The following is a 17073-nucleotide window of genomic DNA, read 5'->3' as shown; positions in this document are numbered from 1 at the left end:
TATCCAATTTGGGATCGTATCAGAGATTTAAGTTTCAATTAATGAGATAAATCTTGGTCTTAGTCATTAATTAAGCAAAGAGATTAGATCATCATTATATATATTGTCATTCATACATCTTCTAGACTTTAGGGGTAAATTAAAGGTTCAACAGGGTTTCCTCGTAAAGAAACATTCCGACAAGAGAGAAAATCATGGGAATATATATAATACTTTGCTTTGGTGTTAAGGTTTCAAACATAAAAAGGTGAAAGCTAAAATATAATCTGTGATCAGAAATTATAACACAAGAGTAACAAACAAGGATTGATAGATGAAGAGCATGCTATTGTTCTTGATTCTTCTTCACACTGTAACTCCCTCCCAGGTTCCATGTAAGTTTTCGAGTTCATATACACTTCTTTATAACGTTGTTTGTTGTACGATCGATGGTAATTATGTTACTAAATATTTATAAGGTTGTTGGTTGTATAACCGAGGTGAGGTTAATTATATTATTAAATATTTACAATGTTAGTTGTTTCTAATTAATATGATCAGATCATGAGATTTTTCATTTGAGAAGTCACAACTATGCCGTGAGCACAAGATTTTTGGCGATCAGATCATATCTTAATAGTTAAAATTTGTTTATTGATTATTGTATAGGTGATGCTCAAAATGAAGGATACACCGAGAAACGAAGCGACGATAAGGTAAAGAATGAGAAATTAGTGGCAATTAATAGACGCGGTGCCGGTGGCGGCGGCGGTGGGCACGGTGGAGGTGGTGGTCACGGCGGCGGGCACATTAGTGGTAGTCACGGGCGTGGATTCGGTGGGTATGGGCGCGGTGACGACAAGACGCCTGAAACTCACGGCGGCAGCGCCTCCATGATCCCATTTTACGCGGCTGCTGGAGCTCACCATCATAATCGTAATAGTAACAAAGGCAGCCCTAAGAAAGCCGGTTTTATCGTCAATTGTTGTTGTTTATATATGGTTCTTGCTTATTGCAATTTTTTCAGTTTGATCCATCATATGTTGTAAATTATTTAATTAAATGTTTTGAATAAAATTATGTTAACCTTTACTACATATTGTATTGTTATCTGCATTCTATGAGATAATCTCGCATGTGTTGGTTCGATAATTGATTTATGACAAGAGGAATGAGAAGAACGCAACAATATAATATAGGCAAAAAGGGTCAAATAGATCCATGTAATATTCTTCATTCAGTACCATAAATTAAAATATGGTCAATCTAGGCTATTATACCCTTAATTATTTTTTCATCTAGCATTTTTAGTCTATTTCTAACGAGTAACCCATCTAATTGACATTGAAAAATAAAATAATAAAAAAATGATGACATGTTATTTATATAAATGTTTTGGATGATTTTACCATATTTCATTAATGAAGAAAATGATTTCTTGCAATAAAATAGGATAGAAATCAAAATTGCTATATAATGTTTTAATTATACTGTACTGCACTACTGATAAGAGTATATTTAGTCATATTTTTACCCCATATTTAAATCCATTTCTACCACTAAATATTAATATTATGTTCTTAATAATATTGAATTTCTTCATTGTGATAAATAATTATTATTTGACCAAAGATGATGAAGATTTGATAATTGAGCATAATATTAATATTTTGTAGTGGCATTTATAATCTTGTTTTGTATGTGTATATTTAATTGCACCAAGTAGGTGGAAGACATGATTTGGTGGAATGATGTGATGAGTGGGAAGCAAAAGACAAATGAAAGAAGGCAAAAAGATGCATAAAACATGGAGCCAAAAGCAAAAAGAGAAAGTGGAAGATTGTGCAGAATTTCTGGAGGAGGACAATAGGTGTCTGTCTGCGTCCTGAAACAGACGCCTATTGTCAATTTACACACTGCCAAGATTTCAGCACTTTCGCCGCGGCGAGAATTAGGCTCGCCGCGGCGAAAATCGTTGACCATGCGCGAGAATTCTGCAGTCCAAATTCCAATTTTGCCCCTGCCTTTGCCCAACTATAAATACCCCTCATTTCTCCATTCTTCAATATCCAATTTTCATATTAGATTAGTCCCTTTTCTCTCTTTAATCCTTTTCTACTCCTTTCAAAATGTAGACCTCCAAGTGAGGATTGTTTAGTAGTGTAGGAGTAGATTAGGATTTATTTTGTAATAAGAAGAGAGATGATGCAAGATTAGGAGCTTCAACCGTTGGACCGAGGAGAAAGCGATGAGAATTTCTTTCCCTCTTTTCCTTTACTTATCTTGAATTAATCTTGTATCTAGATGCTTGTTCTTAATTTATTTGGATTATAGATTGTGTTTATGTCTAGATTGTTGTTTGTTCTTATTTATTATGAATTGTTAGTTTAGCTTCTATGAGTTGTTGTGTGCAAGACTTGTTATTAAAAGTGTGTGATTATTGGATCCAATTACATGCTTGTTTGTTGTTGTGTCACGGTGAGAATCGGGCATGACTAGAACACTCTTGCCACACCTATGATTTATACAATGCGAGAGCTTGATAAATTGTAGGGGGATTTCTCGGCTAATCTTCGGTTCCTTCACTGGCGAGAGCGGGTTGGAATTTAGAAGTTAGCCAAAACGGTTCCTTCACGGGTGACAGCGTGTTGGAATCTAGAGGTTAGTTTAGGCTACCCCCTCACAACTTGTAGGATTAACTTGGGTTTGGGAATGTTGATTTGCTTAGGATCTTTAAAACGAGCCTCGCTTGTAGACTACGAGAGTAGATAACTTGCGGTTTGGCACACTCGGGTAGATCACGAGAGTGGCACCGGGGACTTTAGTGCATTTCCTCCATTCACAAGGGATAAAACTTCTTTTCTACATTTGTTTGACACATGATAGATATTGACCCGATCCATATCCTTACATATGTTGCATCTAATATATCTCTCTTCATTTGTTGTTTTTATTTTTGTTATTTAGTTTTGTTGTTATAACCATGTTATTGTCGAACTAGCTTCACAAGAATCAATCCGAGTTAGTGCTTGACCAACCATTCCCTGTGGATCGATAACCCCGGAATACTCCGGGTATTTGCGTGTACCTAAAAGCTACAACCAACTACTGTATATGTATAGTGGGGTATTCAAAGTCGTTCGGCAATGAAATTCCATGAAAATTGATATATGCAAATTAAATTATTTTTTTTAAAAAATAATTTAATTTGCATATATCGATTTTCATGGGATCTCATTGTGGAACGACACTGAATAGCCTGCTATATATACACAGTACACTGTAATTGAAACTTTATATAGCAACTTTGATTTCTATCCAATTTCATTACAAGAAATCATCCAAAAATACAATATCTTAAGTTATTCAATTATCTAAAAATATATATTAATTTATTTTTAAAATTTTACCCAATACAATATCTTTAAGTTATTATAAAAATAATTTAATTTTCATATATCGATTTCCATGAAATCTCATTGCCGATAGTGAATACCCCGCTATACATACACTATAGTTAAAACTTTATATAGCATTCGCAATTTTTATTTCTACCCTATTTCATTGCAAGAAATTATTATTTTTCATTAATGAAATAGGGTAGAAAACTAGAAATCATCCATATAAATAACATGTCATCATTTTTTCTAATTTTATTTTTACATGTCATCAAATTAGATGGGTTACTTGTTAGAAATAGGCTAAAAATGCTAGATGAAAAATAATTAGGAATATAATGGCCTGGTGCTGAATGAACAATCAATGGTAATACATAGACTTATTTGACCCTTTTGCCTATAATATAACTCAAACTCAAAGGCTTTTAATAATATTTAAACTTGAACTTGTTTAAATAGACAATTAAGTAAAATTGAAGAGTTGCAAATATTAATTAAAAACATGCATGGAAACTATAAAATAAACATAATGAGAACTAATAACATTTAAAGTTAGTTCAAATTTTTAAATAAAAAGTAGCCACCAAATCTCATGTCTCTTAGACTTCATATATGCATGTGACCATTGCTCTATTATTTCCTCAATTCCTGTTCGGCATGGATAATTGACTTTGGAAAGTCGTAGATTAGCCATCTCAATTTGAGTGTTCCAAGTTTGAATTCTTGGGAAGTTACCAATGTGCTGAATGACTTGAATTCGTTTATCTTTGATATTTTGTAAATAAAATGGCTGCAGTATTATCCACATGTTTTGTAAAAGAAATTAATTCTTATTCAGCACAGTCCAGGACGTTGCTGACTTGCTGCAACAAGATCTGTAAATTCAAAAAATTTAAAAAAAATATTAAGCAAATTCATGAAGAAATTTTGAAAAAAAAATAAAAAAAAATAAAAAGATTAGAACATCTATATATGCATTTGCATTTACACCCTGCATGCTTATTTGCAATTTCAGCAGAACCAGGGGGCCAAATTTTTCTTGTTTGCAGTGATGCATGCAAAAAAGAAAATAAATGGAAATCATTAATGCAAAAATAAATTAAAGTTTGGATTTTGGAAAATCTTGAAATTGCAGCAAAATAAATCCTAAAATTCCTGAATGGATTCTGCATCATTATCATTATCATCATCGTGATCTCCTACTTCTTCGTCATCCTCGGTGGTGTCATCATCGAGGATATCTATGTTGTCTTCCTCGTCTTCATCCTCGTCGGGGATTTCATCGTCGGACTGGATAATATGCAGCTTCAAGCGCCCGTCTTTTCTGCATGCATGCATGAATTCCTGCGTGGGGATTCTGATCTCCTTGAGAATGAACCGCCCGTCTCCTCGGTACGATTTGAACAGCACCCACGGCTTCCCGCTCCGCCCTATGCAAGAAATTGGGGGAGGAAACGCCGCTCTGATCATCTTCGATCTCTTCCACTCGCTGCATCGATTCTCCGCGTATAAATGCCGGCGGCAAACAACCGCCGCCGCCCTTTCCTCAATTCCCAAATCGCTAATCATCAGCTCCGCCTCATCCGGGTCGACAACCTCGGAGCTCTTGTTAATCATCATCTCCTCGCCGCCGCAGGTTTCATTGTTGAACATTTCGATCTCGGCCTCGATGTCGGACGCCGCCGAAGAAGAAGAAGAAGATAAAGAAGAAGAAGTAGAAGAAGAAGACGAAGAAGAAGAAGAAGCAGAGGAATCGGAGTAGAGGGAAAAGACAGAGGAAGAGAATGATTGAGGTTGAGGTTGTTGTTGATGTTGTTCTTTGAACAGCAATTCTCCAAAAATCTCGGCGAAGGATGATTTCTGGAGGGGCTTAATGGCCGCAATGGGGTTCCATGACGGCGAAAGGGGGCCGAGAAACGTGGGTATCTCCGGCAATGGCTTATCAAGGATGTTTTGGGGGTTTTCGCAGGCTGCCATTGATTGTCCCTCCAGATCGATCAGCTGCGCTGTTAAACCTAATTAACGTTGTTGGTTTGTCTCTGTGAGTTTTATGGACGAGTGTTTCGTTGGGGGAAATATTATGCCAAAACAAGACTTGTATTTAGGGTGTGATGAAGGGCTAATTAAGTGGGTAAGATAATGCATGGAATCGGAATAGGAATAGGATAAAGTCAATCAAGATAAGAAGAGAATGAGAGAGCATCAAAATCCTATTTTCTTGGAATGCCTCTCACTTTGGATTGGCTATTAATCTCCTCTCATTAGTGGTCTTTATTTTATATATCATATTATATATAAACCCATACACCTATATATATCATATCCAATATAATCAAACCATAAAAGTATTAACATTTTCGTTATAAAATTCAAGAATCAATCTAGTATTTTTTTTTTTAATAAATCGAATCAATCTAGTATTATATGCCAACAACTCGACATAAAATTAAGGGTTAACCCTAGAAAAGGTCTTAACAAACACTGGCAGTGATGAATGCCGTTGAAATATCATTATATGCAACCCTCTCAAAGACAACGCAACTCTGTTTTGTTTATAATAAATGTGTTTAAGAATCTTTATTAAAACGAGATATTGTGGGAGGAATGTTCCTTGAAAGTTTATTTGGCGAATAGCGTTGATGTTGTAGAGTTTATGGGTTTGTGGATAAAGAATTAACTAAATTTGTTATGTTACTACGAAGACAAGACAAAGTTTCAAAGTTGTCTGCAACTGTTTTTGTAATTTTTCATCATATGAAGCAAACTTGGTGCTTTTACAAATTGATTGATGGTGATAGTGAGAAGGTTACAAACCCATAACTAGCACATCCTGGGTTGGGTTATCTTGTGATTCCTTCTTTCTTTTAACATTCCTCCAACCACTATTATCAGATATGATATGATGATGATATAATATATGCTCATCTGAGCTCCGAAAACTCAGTCATCATAATCCTAAACCAGGTTGTCTGTTTTGCAGTCCTATGTAGACTTCCATGATATGACTTTCTTTGGGTGCAAAGTACTTCTAAAAGGCAATTCTCCCACACAAACTTTTTTTTTTTTTTGAATACTAGTGACTCTGTTACAATGCAGTATCTGTTCATAATTACTTTCTCAATCACACAAACTTTTAGTCATGGCAATACTGTTGCATAATAGATGGAGAGAGACAAACCAAAACATGAGAATTGAATTCTAGTATTCAGTTAGCAGAATGTTGATGTACAAAGTGCACATGAAACTGCAACAAGTTAATCAAACTTCACAGCCACCACAAAGAATCAAACAAATGCCAATCCACGAATTTCGGAATCAAACAGAAGACTGGTGGTGTGTTACCAAGTCAGTCAGCGTGGGAAGCTATAATGCCCTTCTTCATCTCCAGGTCTCAACCCGCTCTGAAATGGAATTGATTCGGCTGAAATTGCTAATTCCTTGGAATTTAACATCGATTCCTAGAGATTGAACAACAGCCCGAAGCACATTAACTGTCACGGGGCCATTAGCCTGCTTATAATTGTTAGACCGGCCTACTTTGTGGTCTGTCTGCTCGAAATTCATGACACCAGCTTCTCTTGCATTAGTCGTAGTGTGGACACTGAACCCGTTTGTATCAGATTCCTCCGTAGAAGTATGTTCTTCATTGGCGAGGTTAGAAAGTTTATTAGAATCAGAAAAGCTCTCCAGGTAGGGTTCCTTTTCGGAGAACACTTCTGTTAACCCTTCAACTGACTTTTTGTTTTTCCCCGGGATAAGTTGTGGTGGACTTTGGTGGCCATTCTCGCCAGATGGCTCGAGGCTGGGAGTTGGATATAGTTCTGCAAGGAAATCTTCTCTTTCTCGTAATGTCTTCTCGATAAGTCTCTTCAAGAAGTTCATCACCTGGACTACATACATCAGTGCAGTCAACGGGTCTGCCATCTGCAAAAAAAACGAACACGTACAGAGACCATTTGCACAATGGAATTGAACAAAAACAGTTCTTATTGCAGATCCATTATTTCATAGAGACAAAACCTGTGTCATGTTCGGGGCAAACACCACTGCGATGTTGTGCGAATTCATCTTGTTTCGATGTTCTTCTTGGACAACATCAGCCATCAAGTTGATGGCCCAGTCGAGAAGAGCAGCTTCCGTGGCAGGCAATAGTCTTACGAGTGCAACACAGTCCTCTTCCGAGTCGCATTGCATTACCTGCTCCTGAGAAAGAGAATCCAACACCCCACTTGGGAGTTCTCGGAACCAAGCCTAAAAACGAAAGGATCTCGTTAACTTCCTTTCAGCATAATAAAGACAATGTGACTTTACTAGTGGTCATATAATCATATTATGCTTATTTCATATGCATCAAAAAGACTGTAAATAGATATGTGAGAGTTCAGATAAGAATATGTAAGAATAAATAATTAACACGGGAATTGTGAAAAGTTAAAACCTTAATGAGGCCTGCCAGACAGTGTACATCAATGTCTTCTGGAACTACTCCACTGTTTAAGTGGTCTCTTACATTCTCCTCCTGCCCGTTCTCTGCATTTATTCTGAAAATTCCTTCAGCCTGTGCACATAACGTCAATAATTTGATCAGGGCAAAAGAGCCAAACATATAGGCAAGGCGAATAAATAAACAATGCAGTTACACGTGATTTCCGAGAGTCTGTACCAATTCTTTAATCAGTATAAATGTGAAGAAAACAATGTGGTACCTGCAGGCCACCGTGAGCATATAGACGCCTTTGCATCAACAGGAGAATAGTTGGAACACTGTTCCCTCTGGAATCGAACGATAATTGCATAGATTCCGTTGACACTCCAAAAACAGTAGTGCTGTGCAAAATAGATTCGTGTCAAGCGAAATGCATTCTTCACGATGTAGAATACTAATAAAGGATTAGAAACAAGCAGTCCATTTTCTTTAGTCCTAGTTCACATAACCGAATTGTGTCATCAAAGAACTGCAAGTATTATGATTTCATCAATATTAAACAGCAAATAAGTAAAATTCTATTTTCAAAAGAAGATGACAACTACTCTTTCCAAAATGTCTTCTATACATACAAAGAATACTCCCTGCGTCATCAAATTAAACAGAAATCCTTTCATTAGATCATTATGAAGAATTCCTTATTACTTTCTTTCCTTCTGAATGTTTGGTTTGGCATTCAGCTTCCTAAATCCTTCATATTCTGACTCTAATTGGATGCAAGATAAAAAGATAGGTACTTCCTCATTTGGAAACACAGTAATTTATTTTACTGAATGGAGGAAAGGAGAAAGTTATGTATTTACACACACACACACAGAGAAAATCTATATGACTATAGTCTATATTTGGCAAAGCCGCAAAGGGTATTTTCAAGCTGATTGTGATAAAATGGCCACTTCATTCTCTACTTAGAGAGAGAGAATGAAGTTTAGGAAAAAAAAAAAAAAAAAAAACAAATATGCCACAATCAAATGCAGATATGATTTGTAGAGTGAAGAGATGAAGAAAGGCAGTAAGGGAAAGATGTTGCTTAATTCTAAAGGATGCAATTTTCACTCAATGCCCTCCTCTCTCTCTCTCTCTCTCTCTCTAAACTCATTCAATAGTCATGTAACTTAGTGATTGTTTAAACATTCAGAGTATTCCACTGCATCAACTTAGAACTCCATTGCCAAGCTTAAAAAATCATGAGATATATAAACTAGAATCTCTGAACAAGAGACTAAAACTTTGGACTTTCCTGAACAAACAAACAATAGTTAGGCCGCCTTTAGATAAAACTACAAGAAGTTTAGATTGTAAAAGCGAAACAAACTCAACCAGACAATAGTTAGATCATCAAGCAACAAATGAAACTCTAGTTTCACTTTTACTAATTATCATTATCAGTTTTATTATGTCCTCAGCGTTTTTAGGCAATCAAGACCTCAGCTTTAAATACCCTTTCTTACTCCATTAGATAGTTTCTCATCCAAAAACAAACAACAAAACACAACCATCTAAATGCTCACTTATTCTCAATTCAACTAGCAAATATATAGCAAAAGGAACAAACTTTAACAATCTTACAGACATTATTTTGACCTTGAAAACAATAACTTAGATTGCATCCTAGGAAACTACATTTAGGAGTAGCAATTAGCAAATATCTAAGACAGACCAAGAATAACTCACATTACTGCAATGATTACCCCAACTGAAGAATTATACCAAAATTTGAGATGAGATATTGTACCTTGCACTAGGGGCTCTTGTGGGAACCTCAGGCTCAAACTCCACAGGCAGACCCAAGAAGCCATTGAATCTATCGAAGGTAACATGAGCAACGTGGCGCACATTAGTAGGCCATCCAATCTCCATCCTCCCAGGACCACAGAGCTCTCCTCCACTATCAGTCTTGCAAGCCACCCAGAAACTCTTTCTGAACAAAGTCACCAAAATGGCCAACAGAGACAACTGATCTCTCTCCTTATCTATTTCCTCTTCTTCCTCAAAAGACAATGCCCTAACTGTAGGAGAAGACGATGGAGAGGAGCAAGACGAATGGAGGACCTCTGTCATTGTTTCCCCAAAGATTCAAATTTTGGCCTCTGCAATAAAGAAATGATTCCTTTTTGATATTTTTGATTTTTGATAGAGAAGGAAAAAGACCAATTCTTTGATGTGATAGGTGGCATAGGTTTCAATAAAGAGCTGTACACCAGTTGGATTCAAGAATTGGCCAGATTGGATTCTGGGGACGTGTGAATCATGAGGCGAACTCATTATATAATATACACAAATTATTATATCTACTCATATATGCATATTTCGTACAGTATATTCAATGCCAAATTTGACTGCAGGACTGCGCCTTGAAGTTGAAGGAGGGTTTGGATTTGGGACCCAACTTTATATAATTATAATTATTTAAAAATATATAATATTTATTAAATTTAATTTATATATTAATAAATTAAACACACACATAGTGCACCTACACTGCACTTAGTTAGGGTTTATTGTAAAGTATATTTTATGAAGTTTATATAGTATATGTTTTGGTATTTTTTACTTTTTCTTGATTTTCCAGCAAGACTTGATCAATTGAAGTCATTATGGAGCGTAATTCCATCTTGAAGATTTGAATTAAATATGGGTGTTAATGTGGGCCAACCCGCTCCACTGTGACCTTTGCAGACCGACTTGTGAAATCCACGGACTTTTCTATATTAACACGCATTACCCTCAACTTTAAATTTATATTATGTCACATTAAATATTTAGGGAGTGGTGGGAGTTAAAAGGTGTAATTTTTGTTAGAAGTTATAACACAAAAAATTGTAAGCCATTCTTAAGCAATAAAGATAGCAGAAGAATGCGGTAAACCATTACCCTTCATCACTCTCCCCACTATAAAATCTCTCCTCAAACATTCCCATAATCACAACACATCAAGAGAAGCAATAATAAAATAAAACAATGGCAAAGGCGGCTCTTGCAATCATCTCCACACTTTGCATCGTGGCCGCCATGGCCGGCTCCGGCAGCTGCCACCCCGGGGAATCCTTCACCGTGAAGGGCAAGGTTTACTGCGACCCTTGCCGCCTCAAATTCGAGACCAGAATCAGCGAGAACATCGCGGATGCGGTTGTGAAGCTAGAGTGCCGGAATATGACGACAGAAAAAGTGACGTACACGAAGGAGACGACTACAGGCGCGGATGGGACGTATTCGATGACGGTGGAGGGGGAGCACGAGGATGAGATATGTGACGTGACGGTGGAGAAGAGCCCGAGGGAGGATTGCAAGGAGGCGGCGGCGGGTTTGGAGAAGGCGCAGGTGGTTTTAAGTGACAACGTGGGAATGCACAGCAATGTAAGATATGCTAACCCGCTGTTCTTCATGAAGGAAAAGGTTTCTAAGGACTGCGCCAAAGTGGTGAAGGAGTTGGACTTTGTTCCTCTTGAAATGTAATCGGATCAGCCTTTGCCTGCCTGCACGTACCTTTAATGTCTCTGATGTGTTTACTTCTCTTGTATGCATGTATGTCATGAATAAAGCATCTTGTTAATGTTAAAACTCTTCCTCTCCCTCTATCATCATTATTATTATTATTATTATTATTATTATTATTTTGGGTAAATTGAGCTAAAGATAACAAGAAAGTACATCTGACATAGTTGTCTATAACTAATCCAACCTTTTTTTTTTTTTAAGGTAAACGTAATGGTAAACCATTCCTTACAGTCAGACATAGAAACAAGAAAACTTGAACCGCAGGCTGTTTCATAACTATGAAGCTATGTTCCTTCAGGGAGCTTAAAGCTTCATCAAAGATCTGGGTTTTCGTCATCATTCTTTTTTGCTCTAAGATCAACACTTGTCGAAACCAAACTAAACGATTTATGCTAATGAAAATGAAAAGCTCGTGAAAGTAACGAGAGGAAAATTGCTCGTGAAACTAACGAGAGGAAAACACAATAATGGAGAAAATAAAAAGTGGGTAAAGTCAAAGTAGGGTTGGGAGTTCAAGACTACCAACACAAACTCCAATACCTACTAATCGAACCTTAACCAGCAAAAAATCACAAGAGTAGATTAACATCGCTTATAATTGACCAAGCCTGATTGTCCATAATCACGGTTATAATGGGTCTCTTTGTGAACTCTCAATCTTGAGCAGCTAGTCTAGGGGTGCTAGTCAAGTTAAGCAAGTTACACTCGGCTAACTCTTGTCAAGTTAAGCAAGTTAACTCTTGTCAAGTTGAGCAAGTTAACTCGACTGAGTTAGTCCGTGACCGCCAACTCAATCCAGTCGGCTGACCACCGAGTTAACTCGGCTAACTCTTGTCAAGTTGAGTGAGTTAACTCGACTAACTCTTGTCAAGTTGAGCGAGTTAACTCGACTGAGTTAGCAGTCAACTCAGTGACCGCCAACTCGGTCCAGGACGACCTCCTAGGCGGACGTCTAAAGCAATGCATTATAAAAACTAAACTCTAATCACGATATTAATGTGGACTTGATTCAAAATACACAATTTACATACTAAATATGTTCATAATTTACCTTTACATTTCAGTATGTAAATTGTGATAAGTCCATCTTGCAAGGTTCATAATTTACCTTTACATTTCAGTATGTAAATTGTGATAAGTCCATCTTGCAAGGTGGATCTGAATCCAAGGTATATACTAAGTTGTTACTAATCAAATCAAATTGATCTTAAAAAAAATCTCTTTCCTGAACACAAATATAATATTGAGAATTTGGTTAAAGATTTGGTCCACTCAAATATTGCAACTCCAAGGGTAAGATGATTATACAAGCAGTCAAGCACCAAGTGGTTTAGAATATTTGGTACATTAACCATTCAAAAGCACAAGCTGATAGCATCAGATGATCAGCAGTAGCTTATATAGTATTAGAAACAAACTACACAAGTTGCATGCAATGCATACTGCAAGCCACTGCTCTATTTGTTACTACTTCAAAGGTTTCAACCCAAGGGATGCCCTCAGTCTATTTGCTTCGGCAATCTCTGGGTCTGGATGATCGGTTCCATCCTCTCTCGTCTCCTTCTCAGCTTTCTTCTTTTTCTTGGGTTCATCCCTAGTGGGACTAGCACTGCTGCGAGCATGTCTCTTACGGCGCTCATCATCACGATCACGATCCTTGCGGTCTCGGCTTCTGCTTCTAGAGTGGCTCCTTCTGCGACCGCGATCTCGTCTATCCCGTTCCCTGCCTTCTCTGTCCCTTTCTCGATCCCTATCACGGCCATAGTCCTTGTCTTCCCTCAATCGATGGCGTTCCCTGTCCCTTTCTCTATCTCTGTCTCTATCCCTATCCCTATCCCTATCCCTGTCACGTCCTCTTCCCCGTTCTCTATCATAGTCACGATCCCTGTCATAGTCTCTATCATAATCTCGGTCTCTGTTATAATCACGATCCCTGGCAAAGGAAAGAGTAAATGAGGCTGTTTGGGGCTCTCAACACACGTCATAAAGTATACACAGGAAACAAAGCTGCATAGACAACCAAGTAAAACAGGAAACAAACAAAGCATTGCTTAATGTACTATTGTAACTTTTGAACACCAAAAGAAATGTGTGATCTATCATACTTCTCACTGCCCACTGCCAGGACAGAGAAACCTGGCAAGATCAAACTTTCTTCTCGGAAGCCATTTCATTCCACCACTAGCTTCAAGTGCCATGATGGTTGCAATATGTGAAAGTGTGTGCAAAACGTGGTATATTTCAAGAAACAGCTTCCGCTTGACACAGAGTAAATCCCAAACGTAAAATACATTCTATCATGATGGATCAACAGATATAAATCCCAGATGGAAAGTCCAGCATACACATGATAGAAAGGATAAAAAAGGCAAGAACAAAAGAATTAAAAGAAAAGGATGGAGCAGTAATATATCATCAGATGCTTAGAAGCTAATCCAGTATAAAAGCAAGAGTCACATGCATTCAATTCCTACTGGTCAGTTCCCTGTCTGATGTTGCAAAAGGATTACAGGTAAAAAAGCCCATAAAAGTCCCAAGAGGGGAAGCAAATCCCTCTTCATCAGCCACAAAATTTCGATCAAAGATAATGGATAGTACCTGTATCTGTGACTATCTCTATCTCGCCTCCTGTCCCTATCTCTTTCCCTTGTCGGACTGTGACCATGATAATAATCCTGCATCCAAAGTACAATCCAAGGAAGAACATATAAAACCATACCTAAATGCAAATATATGTGATAACCACAAAAACTAAAACACAAACCTTATCATGCCCATCATCTAATCCAGTAGTTAACTGCTCATCCTCATCCTTCTCCTCCTCCTCTTCAAAGTCATCTTCCAAAGCACTTCTTCGGGGTTCGAGTTGAGCAAGAGATTCAAGGGTCCATCTGAAAAAGAAAAGCAAGAGATGAGAAACTAGACATGTAGAAGAAGCAAGCAACATTCAAGACAACACAGGCGGGATGATTTCAAAGCTTACATAGAAGGAGCTGATTACATTCAAATGACCATAGCAACAAAATGTAAGCATATATCCATTCATGACCACCTCAATGCTTGTTGCACATTTATAGCCAAATAGCCTCACAATTATCAGCTAATTTATTAGGACAGATAACTAAATTAGGTCCTATATGAACATACAAATAAAGAAATGAAACCATGGCATACCTTTTCTTAATTCTAGGCAGGGCAATATCGCAAGAGTAATCACTTGTAAGCAGCTCGTCAATATACTCGTCCACATGAGTTAAAGTAAACTCTAGCAAAATCAGACAAATCAAAACAGAGTATCAACACAGAGGAAGCACAAATTTCACAAAACTTTTAGGGAAAAATAAAACTCTGTAACTTACTTCCCTCAGATGATTTGAGCCTCAACTTGCGATAATCATTGTACAGGGGCTCAAGGTAGCGATAAATGTCGATATCCGTTCCGGTAAGACGCAAGTAAAAGGCGCCGAGGACACGGACATACTTGTAATCCTCATTTTTGATAAATTCGACGACGATGTCCTTCTCCGGCTGGATCTGGAGCATCTTCATGACGAGGCACATGAAAGGCGTGGGCTTGCGGTTTCCGCCGAAGGTTCCGCCAAGGTGATCCAGCTCCATAGCCTTGTCGACCAGCGTCTCCGCCGTCAGCCCGAAGCACTGCTCCTTCCAGTAAGTGTTCTGGTAAATCTTCGACCGCACTATTTTCTCCACAAGGTTCTGAGGATTGGTTCCGTGTATGCTCTTCGCCGTTGGGTCCGTGCGGTTAGCCATTGCGTATCCAGGAAACCCTAACCCTACCAGAAAATAAGACCGCAAGGTGGAAGTGTGGGGTAGTATCTAGATTGTAGTATAGCTGTTTAGTGTTTAACTCAAGGGGGAAGCGAAGGACTTTTAATATTTTTTTTTTTTTGAATACTACTGAGTACTGACTCTATTTGTTCATAATTTTTTTTTCCACTGCGGCTCGAACCCACCACCTCCCGTATAAAGGAAAGGGTTTTAAACAAAAAATAATAAATAATAAAACAAGTTAAAATTTAAAAATTCATCACGACACGATTGAAAAATCAAGAGTAGAATTTCCCGCTCTTGAATGAGAACAAGAAAACATTTTCATTCTATGATAGAGTCAGCATATTCCCCGCCACCGATTAAAAAATTAAGTAGAATTTCCCGCTCTCGAATGAGGACAAGAAAACATTTTCATTCTATGATAGAGTCAGCATATTCCCCGCCTTTTTTTTTGTCAGGCTCCAATTGTAAAAGGCACATTTAAACACGTGCCATATTCAGACTAATCCCCGCCTTATTATCATCTCTGTAAGTCGCTTTTATATACATTTGTACAAGGAATGTTGATATTGAGAAGCCTTAGCTTTAATGTACTCCCTCCGTCCCGAATTGGATGTCTCATTTGCTTTTTGCACGTTTTTTAATAAATTAAAGTAAATGTAATGTGCTTTCCAATTATGCCCCCAACTTTTTTACTTTTAGAAATAAAAGCAATAAAGAAAGCAAAAGTCATAAGGGTAAATTGGAAAAAGTAGAATGATGGTGATGTTCAATTTTAAAAAGAGGACAACATTTTGGGACAAACTAAAAAGGAAAGTAAGACAGGTAAAATGGGACTGGGAGTATTAATAATTGAACACAATATCACCATTCACATGAATATGAAATGCAGCAATAAAACCTGCTTTACACCTCAAAAATTGGCACCAGGGAAAAGGAAAGTTCAAATTGGGAATCTTGAAAAAAATTTACAAATATTTCACTTTCTCAGCCCCTTCAATACTAGACTACTACTTCACCATGCAATCAGAGGAGAAGGCTTATAGAGTTCAGAGTGTCTGCTGTTAGTTTACCAGCTTCACAACATGGTGGGGAATAGTAATAATATGATAAAAAGTATATTCAAATTATGGCCTTTTCCCCAATATAGGAATGAAATGCCTCTTCAATCATCAGCAGTGTCCTCACTTTCATCGTCTTCTTGTCCGTCTTCCTCTTCACTGTCATTGCCTTCTTGTCCAACTTCTGCTTCACTTCCATTTTCTTCTTGTCCGTTTTCTGCTTCACTTCCATTGCCTTCTTGTCCATTTTCTGCTTCACTTCCATTGCCTTCTTGTTCGTCTTCCGATTCACTTCCATTGCCTTCTTGTCCATCTTCTGCTCCACTTTCATTGCCTTCTTGTACATCATCCTCTTCACTTTCATTGGTTTCTTCTCCATCTTTCTCTTCACTTTCGACCGGTTGTGCCTTCCTTGCACCATTTTCTTTCACTGCAGGTTTGGTGTTCTTACCCTTTTTGTTGTCTGTAGATTCCTGTTTCTTTTTACTCATTCCATTCTCAGCAGGTTTCTCTTCATTCTTAGCCTTTTTGTTAGATTCCACTGACTTTGATGTTGCTGCTTTCCTTTTAGAATGTTTTTGCCTAAACTCTGTCAAGAACAGGTAAAAAAAATTAAAAATGAAAGAAACAAGATAGCTGTGAAGTCATCAACTTCTCTAACAAATAGACAAATTTGTTTATGAATTTGCTTAAGATAATAATGAACTGACAATGTCAAACTCCATAGGCAACATGTTTTTGAATGAGTTACAACTTTCAAGGCGCTCACTTATCCAGTAATGCTAAAGATGATTGGCAACTGGTTTGTGGGCTATTACACAAAAGTGGGGTTTACCCCCCCAAAAAAAAAAAAAAAAAA

The 17073-nt window shown here is 37.5% G+C and overlaps 6 protein-coding genes across 6 annotated transcripts in view; 2 read left to right on the top strand and 4 right to left on the bottom strand.

The window, feature by feature from the left end:
* The first annotated feature begins 229 nt into the window (after positions 1–229).
* LOC116024552 (protein no-on-transient A-like) lies at positions 230–1052 on the top strand. Its single transcript, XM_031265466.1, has 2 exons — positions 230–374; positions 649–1052. The coding sequence occupies exons 1-2, from the start codon at positions 314–316 to the stop codon at positions 1026–1028; spliced, it is 441 nt and encodes a 146-aa protein (XP_031121326.1). The 5' UTR covers positions 230–313; the 3' UTR covers positions 1029–1052.
* Positions 1053–4006: 2954 nt separating this feature from the next.
* Positions 4007–5512, bottom strand: LOC116023992 (putative uncharacterized protein DDB_G0277255). The gene is made up of 2 exons (XM_031264878.1): positions 4581–5512; positions 4007–4252 (listed from the first exon to the last, which is right to left on the bottom strand). The coding sequence occupies exons 1-2, from the start codon at positions 5352–5354 to the stop codon at positions 4208–4210; spliced, it is 819 nt and encodes a 272-aa protein (XP_031120738.1). The 5' UTR covers positions 5355–5512; the 3' UTR covers positions 4007–4207.
* An 894-nt stretch (positions 5513–6406) lies between these two features.
* Positions 6407–10085, bottom strand: LOC116025398 (rho GTPase-activating protein 5-like). Its single transcript, XM_031266619.1, has 5 exons — positions 9599–10085; positions 8084–8204; positions 7816–7935; positions 7398–7628; positions 6407–7301 (listed from the first exon to the last, which is right to left on the bottom strand). Exons 1-5 carry the CDS (start codon positions 9922–9924, stop codon positions 6756–6758), a joined length of 1344 nt encoding a protein of 447 aa, XP_031122479.1. The 5' UTR covers positions 9925–10085; the 3' UTR covers positions 6407–6755.
* A 719-nt stretch (positions 10086–10804) lies between these two features.
* On the top strand, positions 10805–11435 carry LOC116025401 (anther-specific protein LAT52-like). The gene has a single exon (XM_031266621.1). The coding sequence runs from the start codon at positions 10825–10827 to the stop codon at positions 11317–11319; it is 495 nt and encodes a 164-aa protein (XP_031122481.1). The 5' UTR covers positions 10805–10824; the 3' UTR covers positions 11320–11435.
* A 1167-nt stretch (positions 11436–12602) lies between these two features.
* LOC116025400 (pre-mRNA-splicing factor 38) lies at positions 12603–15214 on the bottom strand. Its single transcript, XM_031266620.1, has 5 exons — positions 14721–15214; positions 14536–14626; positions 14126–14252; positions 13960–14036; positions 12603–13294 (listed from the first exon to the last, which is right to left on the bottom strand). Exons 1-5 carry the CDS (start codon positions 15130–15132, stop codon positions 12829–12831), a joined length of 1173 nt encoding a protein of 390 aa, XP_031122480.1. The 5' UTR covers positions 15133–15214; the 3' UTR covers positions 12603–12828.
* Positions 15215–15998: 784 nt separating this feature from the next.
* LOC116024781 (DNA polymerase epsilon subunit 3) overlaps positions 15999–17073 on the bottom strand; it is a 4260-nt gene continuing 3185 nt past the window's right edge. The window contains exon 3 of the mRNA XM_031265776.1: positions 15999–16803. Coding sequence (XP_031121636.1) covers positions 16319–16803 — 485 coding nt within the window. The 3' untranslated portion in view covers positions 15999–16318. The remainder of the gene's footprint in view (positions 16804–17073) is intronic.

This window comes from Ipomoea triloba, chromosome 7, assembly GCF_003576645.1.
Source record: "Ipomoea triloba cultivar NCNSP0323 chromosome 7, ASM357664v1".
NCBI lineage: Eukaryota > Viridiplantae > Streptophyta > Magnoliopsida > Solanales > Convolvulaceae > Ipomoea > Ipomoea triloba.
Note: the sequence above shows the minus strand (reverse complement) of the source record. Positions and strands in the feature narration are given on the sequence as shown.